Genomic DNA, 8,125 nt, shown 5'->3' on the forward strand with positions numbered 1-8,125 from the left:
AAGCAATATTAGGGTATAGTAAACCAAATTCATATGAATAAAAAAAGGGTGACTAAACTCTAACAAATATAAAAGAACAAGTGGAATATTGTTATGTCTTAGTAGTAGAAAAATAAATGCATAAACTGACAAGTATCACATTAATCTTTACAGTTCATTAGAGCAACAGAACTATTATGAAGATAACATACAAAATATATTTCTTATTTTGCAGATGGTTTGTAACGATTACACCGATCTCCAGCCAGATGAGGGTCACATGCCAGAGTGTACCGGACCTCAAAACCACCTCTTTTAGCTGGACAGGTAAATGTGTGTGTCCCCTGCTGAAGATACTTGAAACATGATCCCAGACGGTCATCATGCCATACATCCTTGTCCCAAACTTCAACCTTCAAACCCAAGTGTGTGTCCACCTTCATGAGAAAATTAATCAAACAAGATTTAATATAGTTTTATCCTACCAATGTTAATTTTAGCACTAGTGAAAAATAAACACAAACGAGAACAATGAAATAGGACAAATCCATAAACCATTTGTACATGCTTAATAAGAGCAGCATTTAAAACTGGGCCATAGGAGTCATTAACTGTGTGAAAGACACAGCGGTGGATTCGAGGGAGATTGATTATTGGAATCAATTTAAAGAATGGCTCTTTGAATATGAATATGCATATATGTTTATGTATATGTTTGCTAAACCACTACCTAGCTAACATTACTTCTTCCAAGTCAACTAACATACATGGTATTTGTCATTACAACGGTTCTAAAGCTCAACTTAAAAACAGAAGTTTAGTAGTTTAGTAGTAGAGTCTGATTATTTGGATTGATGATGAGGTAATGCTTTTGCATTTTTTTTAGGTATTAGCTAAACTATGGCTTTGTGTGATATATTGTGTCGAAAAAACAAACAAGAACAAGAAAAAAACCCGTAGTAAACTGTTGATAGGCTTCAGGTTTGAAAAGTAAATCAACTCTGCTGACTGTGAGGCCAAACAATTTATCATGATCTATAATGAGGGTTTACTGACCTTGCCTAAATCATAATTCGCGTTCCACCAGGGATTGTTTGACCGAATCCAACGAGTCTTCCGATAGAAGGAACCAAACCACATTTTAGCATAGCTGTGATCAGAAGAAAAGAAAGAAGAGCAGCAGAAGAATTATTAAGTCTGCTTGATATACCACACCAGCCAGATCTTAATAGACAAGAGTCTATTCACCCCTCAGTTTTTCCAACTGGATCTCCTTTCAAATTCCAGGCTCGCACAATGGTAACCCTTAGCGTCCCCCTCCAGGCTTGCAGAGGACAGCAGTTGGAAGCCAGATTAGGAATGTGCCACCCACAGTTTGGCTCATTGGGTGACTTTCTCACAGCGTTATCTTCCAAGTACTCCTCTATGGCAGCTTTCATCCCTGCCTTTTGTGTGCCATTTGTCATCAGGCTATAGATTGGCCGAAGGGAGTAGGAAACAACATCTGGGTGATCTTTCAGGGTGCTCAGCCAAGTTAGAAAGCCGAGGGAGTCATTCTGGGTGAGTGCAAACTCTCCCAACCAACCATTGCCTCCTACCACCTCTGTGTAGTGTTGGTGGAGTCCAGTGCTGTACATAAACGAGAGACCCTGGTTTTGTAGGACCTTGTTGCAAGACTGTCTGTTACTGGATAATTTCAATTTTCCCAAGCCGACAGAGAAACCCAGTGATAAACAGGAGTGGACCTGCAGGACAGGAAGGGAAACAAAATGTCAGTGTCTATCAAGGGCATTTTCTCTGCATTTCTAGCTGTACTATAAATATATACAGTGGTGTGAAAAATTGTTTGTCCCTTCCTGATTTCCTTTTTTTTGTTTTTTGCATGTTTGTCACACTTAAATATTTCAGATCATGACAGAAATTTAAATATTAGATAGAGATAACAAAATAAACACAAAATACACTTTCTAAATGAAGGTTTTTATTATTAAGGGGAAAGAACTTGCATGAACCTGTATGAGAAAGTGATTTTCCCCTAAACCTAATGACTGGTTGGGCCATCCCTAGCAGCAAAAACTGCAATCAAGGGTTTGCGATAACTGCCAATGATTCTTTTACAGCGCTGTGGATTAATTTTGGCCCACTCAGAATTGTTGTATTTCAGCCACAAACTCAGCCATTCAGGGTTTTTGAAATTTTTTTAAATTCATCCCACATCATTTCAATCAGATTCAGGTCAGGACTTTGACTGGGCCACTCCAGTCTTCAGTTTGTTTTTGTTTTAAGCCATTCAGAGGTGGACTTGCTGGAGTATTTTGGATCATTGTCCTGCTGCAGAAGTCCGCTTCAGATTGAAGTCACAAACAGATGACCGGACTGTCTCCTTCAGCATGTTTTGGTAGACGGCAGAATTCATGGTTCCAAATACCACAGCAAGTCTTCCAGGGCCTAAGGCAGCAACATAGTCCCATACTATCACAAAACCACCACAATGTTTTACTGCTGGTGTGATGTTCTTTTCATGAAATGCTGTGTTAGTTTTATATCAGATGTAACAGGACTCAAGCCTTCCAAAAAGTTCAGCTTTTGCCTCATTAGTCACAGAGTATTGGGGATCATGAAGATGTTTTTTGGCAAATGTGAGACGAGCCTTTATGTTCTGTTTGTTCAGATGTGGTTTTCTCCTTGAACTTTCCCATGGATGCCATTTTTGCCCAGTCTCTTTCTTATTGTTGAATCATGAACACTGACCTTAACTGAGACATACGAAGCCTACAGTTAATGTTGTTCTGGGGTCTTTTGTGACCTCCTGGATGAGTATTTTTGGAGTATTTTTGGTCGGCCGGTCACTCCTGGGAAGCCTCACCACTGTTCCAGGTTTTCAGTTGATGTATGATTGCTCTTATTGTGGTTCACTGAAGTCCCAAAGCCTTAGAAATAGCTTTGTAACTCTTTCTTGACTGATAGATGGCAGTGACTTTTGTGTTTCTCAAGTACTTATTTAGATTGTGGCATGATGTCTGGCTTGTTGAGATGCTTTTTACCTTGCTTCACTTTGTCAGACAGGTTCTATTTACGTGATTTCTTGATTCAACAGGTCTGCCAGTAATCATGCCTGAGTGTGTTTAGTTAACCTGAACTCAGCTTTTCAAATAGTGTGGTTTATCACAGTAACGCATGATTTAACAAGAGGAGACAATCACAATTTTCACACAGGACTAGATAGGTTTGGATAACTTTGCTCCCTTAATCAATAAGATCATCATTTAAAAACTGCATTTTGTATTTACACACACACACACACACACACACACACACACACACACACACACACACACACACACACACACACACACACACACACACACACACACAAAAACACAAACACAGTTTGTGAAGATTTTGCGGGGCTGTCTGATCACGTCAGTTTCATAAACATGTCAAAGCTGTTGTATTAAAACCAACTTAAATCATGCATATGCTCTTCTCTTAACAAAGCACACAAGCAGTCTTGTGGAGAGAGAAGATGATGACATTATAAATGAAGATGATAGAGTGTATGAAGGACTGTCAAACCAATTTTGAAAGATGAGAGAAAATAGGTGTTTACATCCAGACTCAGATTTAAAAAAAAATCCAGTTCATCAAGATGTGTGCCACATGTATGTCAATTTTAACTCTAAAGACTGTTCTACTTACTTCTCTGTTTTCTATTGTCTTGTGTAAAGTCAACCATTTGAGCATTAATCTAAATTTTGGCAGCATTATGTAATGTTATGTCTCAAAAATTGGGTTAATTAGCCCTGCGTTAGGCTGACAACCTATGACCCTATGATAGCTGTGACTCTTATAAGGATAAGTGAAAGAGAACGGAAGGATGGATGGACAGAAAATTATGGTGACGAAATATGTAGGCTACAAATTATGTCACTAAGATATTAATCATAGCTTTATTGATCGAATACTTAATTACAGGATCAGTAAGAGTCTGGACTAAAGAAAAACTGAAGTTTCTAATAACTAAGATAATATTGGACTATAGAAGTTTATGTAAAACAAAGCAAAAACAACAACAAAAAATCATTGGCATTATTGTTCAGTATGGCACAACTTTAACAGGGTTAACTTTGGCCTTTCATGACAGAGGTACTGCCCTGTATGTATAGAAATATGTAGTCTGGTAACTGCAGGCACATGAGCCAACATACTATACAGAGCACGTGTCTCGCTATGCAAAACCCACACACACGGTTTTAGATGCAAAATTCAACTTTAAGTCTAATTTACTAAGCCCAAAATTAACCCAGGCAGTCTAGAGGCACTACAGCGGGCCAACGAACTCAGCTCGGAGTCTAACCGGCGAAAGAACTTAGCCCCACTGTCAGGCAGACTGTCAACTGTAACAGTTGACAATCTCAGCTCAGAATCGAGCCAGCAAAAGAACTTGGGCCCACTCCCATACAGGCTGTCACCTGTGGTGAATTTAACTACTCAATTTCAATCGAGATGCAACCTCTCGCACTTTCACATACACACGCACAGCCTAGAGGCGCTGCCCCCTTCGCACAGAATCTAGCCGGCGGAGAAAATTGGGCGGCCCCCTTTCATGTAAGCCTTTCAACTGTGGCAGGGATCCCACACCCTGTCTGGTTCTTTAGGATGTCCTCAGTTCCCAGGTTACCACCCCAGTCCTCCCTTCCCATGGGTCTCGCCCTCGCGTCCGCGAGCGAGTGGGGCAGCCAAGCCCAGAACAATTAGTCTTACTCTTACATTTTCAGTCGCTATTTTTGAGATAAAATTATTTGAAGTGCCTCAGTAATGCTATGCTTTTAATAAGTGTTATAAAGTACCTCATTTGAGGACAGTCCATTCAGTGAGGACAGACAGGTTCGTGCAGCTGTGACTCGCCTCAGTCGACCACCAAGGTGAATCTGCAATGTGGTGCAAAGTCGGTGTTATAAATCATTTTTTTGAAGAAATATAATAATAATAAGGAATAATAAGAAAATTCACAGCATGTGCTTTAACCTGGCGGATGTAGTGTGTGCCGTAGGTGTGTATAAGCTCACTGTACTGAGCTCTGGTGGAGCTGTTGTAGAAATGTGGTAGCTTGGTTAAATCCTTACTGAACTCAGAGCTGAGAGACGGACTGTTTGATACTCGGTAACTGGACACAAAGAGACAGATTAGTAAATGATCTCAACCGAAGCTTTTCAAACAAAGATTGATTGATTGATTGATTGAATCTTTATTTTGAACATGTTGAAAAAGTATTAAAAAAATAGAATTAAAAGAGACAAATGAACAAAGCAAACAAAAGGAAAACGAGCAACCACAACTCCAAATAACGTCCATGTTCAAAAAGGAGCAGGAAGAAGCATAAGCTTATTTAATCCCACCCCTTTTCCACTATCTAGTATCAATAGACTACAGAAATACCTCCTTGCAATTACATTATATGTTATGTGTAATTTTTTTTTTAAAATATATACACATATATGTTTCTATCTATCCATACATACGTATATACACACATACGCACATATACACATTTTCAATAACCCCATTAACACCTCAAGGATACACAGCCTACAATTATATATATATATATATATATATATATATACACACACACATGAAAATATTCGACAAGAACACCCTATCAAATCTCTACCTTTTCCCTGTACCCTGTAAAAACCATATCCTTAAACCGCTTTTTAAACTGCGCCATGCTTGGACATTGCTTCATATCTTTACTTAGTCTGTTCCACAGCTTCACTCCACACACAGAGATGCAAAAACTTTTTAATGTTGTACGGATACGAGGATGTTTTAAATTTAATTCCCCCCTCAAATTGTATCCCCGTTCCCTTTTAGAAAACATTTTTAGAATATTGTCAGGAAGCAGGTTATTTATTGCTTTATATATAATTTGTGCTGTGAGAAAATGAACCAGATCTGTGAATTTTAGAATTTTTGATTTTAAGAATAGTGGATTTGTATGATCTCTGTAACCAGCAACATAACCCAAATTTATATGACTATTCTGAGTTATTCACAGCCTACCTGTAATGGTTGCAGGTGACCCTGTGTGTGCTGAAGATGTGGCGGTCCTCTGCGGCCCTTTTTGATGCAAAGTTATACACAGCAGATTGCTTTCCTCCCACAAATATCCCTAAATCTAGGCCAGTCTGTTATGAAAGATAAGAAAAAGAATAAATAAATTAGTGTGTTCAACTGATTGATTTTTTTTTTTGCCAGCCAATAATGAGACATTATTTGATCTATCTGTCCCAAATTACAGATCTCGATTTATGTTCAAACATGGCCTCAGTTTCAAAGTGCAAAACACATGTTGGTGGTGGGACCATTATTCAAAAATCTGAAAAAGTATTTAAAATATGAGGTTAAAACTTCCTAATAAGACTTAAGACCATATACTTAAAAAAAAAAAAAATCTATCTATATTGACATGTTTATCATTATTGTAACATTGACATTATTTGATAATACCAAAATATGTTAATTTTATGTAAATAACTGTTGTGAAATGTGCCCTACCTTCCAGTCAGTACTGTCCTGGGAGGTGTAGGTGTCAACCAGAGAGCTGTGAATACAATTCACAGTAAAGAATCACAGATAAATTTCAGTTTGATTTCAAAGGTGATTTCCATTATTTTAAACAGTTAGTATTTACAGATGAGGACCTGTTTTTGTAATTAGATTAGCTCTGAATAATATGATGAAGAGAATAAAGATAATTTATACATCAGAAAAGGTGTCTAGCAGTAAAAATCCTTGAATTTCATCACTGCCAGAGACTGAACTAATCAGATATAGATTTTTAGATAGCGACTCAACTGTCACACAACATTTAACCTTCTCTCAGTAAGACACTAACTGTGAAGCAATCATAATAATATAACATAATAATAAGGCTATACCTAACAGAGGTGTGGATGCTGCTGTAAATATCGGCACTGCATCGGCTGAATGCACGCCAGTCCACTGCAGAGACTGGCAGCTGAAAATGAAGACAGATCATGAACATGTACACATAAAGTGTGTGCTACTGTTCAAATGGCTCTTTGTTGTTGCATCTTTATTTACTTTCTGCAGCATGTTGCCTTGAAGCGGGTTGGAGCAGAGAGTACATGTTTCACTTGGTGTGAGGTAGGTATTCACATCAATCACGTAGGCTCCCTTTCGTCGCAGAGTGACCACATCAAATCCCTCCCCCACCAGGTTGTGACCTGGTATAAAAGGAGCAGCCTTACACTGGCTGTAGTTTCCAGTCTGACAGGAAAGAACAGCGGAGTTGCAGGACAGAAAGAGAAGGAGGCTCAGGTAGAGAGGAGGTGGGGTTAAATAAGACAGCATAGCTGCAGTGAAAAAGACTGATATTTTGGAGAGAGAGAGAGAGAGAGAGAGAGAGAGAGAGAGAGAGAGAGAGAGAGAGAGAGAGAGAGAGATAAGTGATCGTCATTAAAGTTCTCAGTAAAGTAAAGAACACCAAATTTTTGCAAACATGCAGCCTCACCTGACTGCAGGGTTCCCCAACCTTATAAACAGTACAGGACACAACAGTGTGCGTATTAGTGATTTGCATAATATTATAAGCTTGAGTAAACCTGCAGTCAGCTGAGACTCGATGGGTGAGGAAATGTTTTTCCCACTTAAAATTCTGTGACTGGATGAACAGAATCAACTCTCTGTGATTCCTTACCTGTATTTAAAAACATTCATTAAGATAGTGTGCTTTAAAAAAAAAAAAAAATCTGGATACCTCTTTCGCAGTTTTTCCATGGCAGAGATTTCTGAAATTTGTTTTAATCATCACTGATCAAAAATGTAATTTTCCTTTTTATTAAAATGCTGTGCTTGTAATATGGTTTCAATATCATATACTGTAGTATCTTGTGTGAGAAGCTGTAGTCAATAAAGTATTGTTAGTTGACTCAAGTCAACATTTTTCATATTGACTTGACTCACATGTAAAATGATCTTGACTTAAAAGAAGATAAGAAAAAAAATCACTAAATTGAAATGCAAGCACACATACATAAACAAATAAAAGGAGAGGCTTTCTTTAAACACTGTATCTCTGTCTGTCTTATTAAAATAAAGTTAACAATAACTTTGTGTA

General features: G+C 38.1%; 1 protein-coding gene across 1 annotated transcript; it reads right to left on the bottom strand.

The window, feature by feature from the left end:
- Positions 1–203: 203 nt before the first annotated feature.
- LOC113023327 (perforin-1-like) lies at positions 204–7,374 on the bottom strand. Its single transcript, XM_026169346.1, has 9 exons — positions 7,090–7,374; positions 6,924–7,003; positions 6,541–6,586; positions 6,046–6,170; positions 5,008–5,146; positions 4,830–4,910; positions 1,228–1,724; positions 1,036–1,129; positions 204–416 (listed from the first exon to the last, which is right to left on the bottom strand). Exons 1-9 carry the CDS (start codon positions 7,357–7,359, stop codon positions 204–206), a joined length of 1,545 nt encoding a protein of 514 aa, XP_026025131.1. The 5' UTR covers positions 7,360–7,374.
- Positions 7,375–8,125: the final 751 nt, after the last annotated feature.

Source organism: Astatotilapia calliptera, chromosome 6 (genome assembly GCF_900246225.1).
Source record: "Astatotilapia calliptera chromosome 6, fAstCal1.2, whole genome shotgun sequence".
NCBI lineage: Eukaryota > Metazoa > Chordata > Actinopteri > Cichliformes > Cichlidae > Astatotilapia > Astatotilapia calliptera.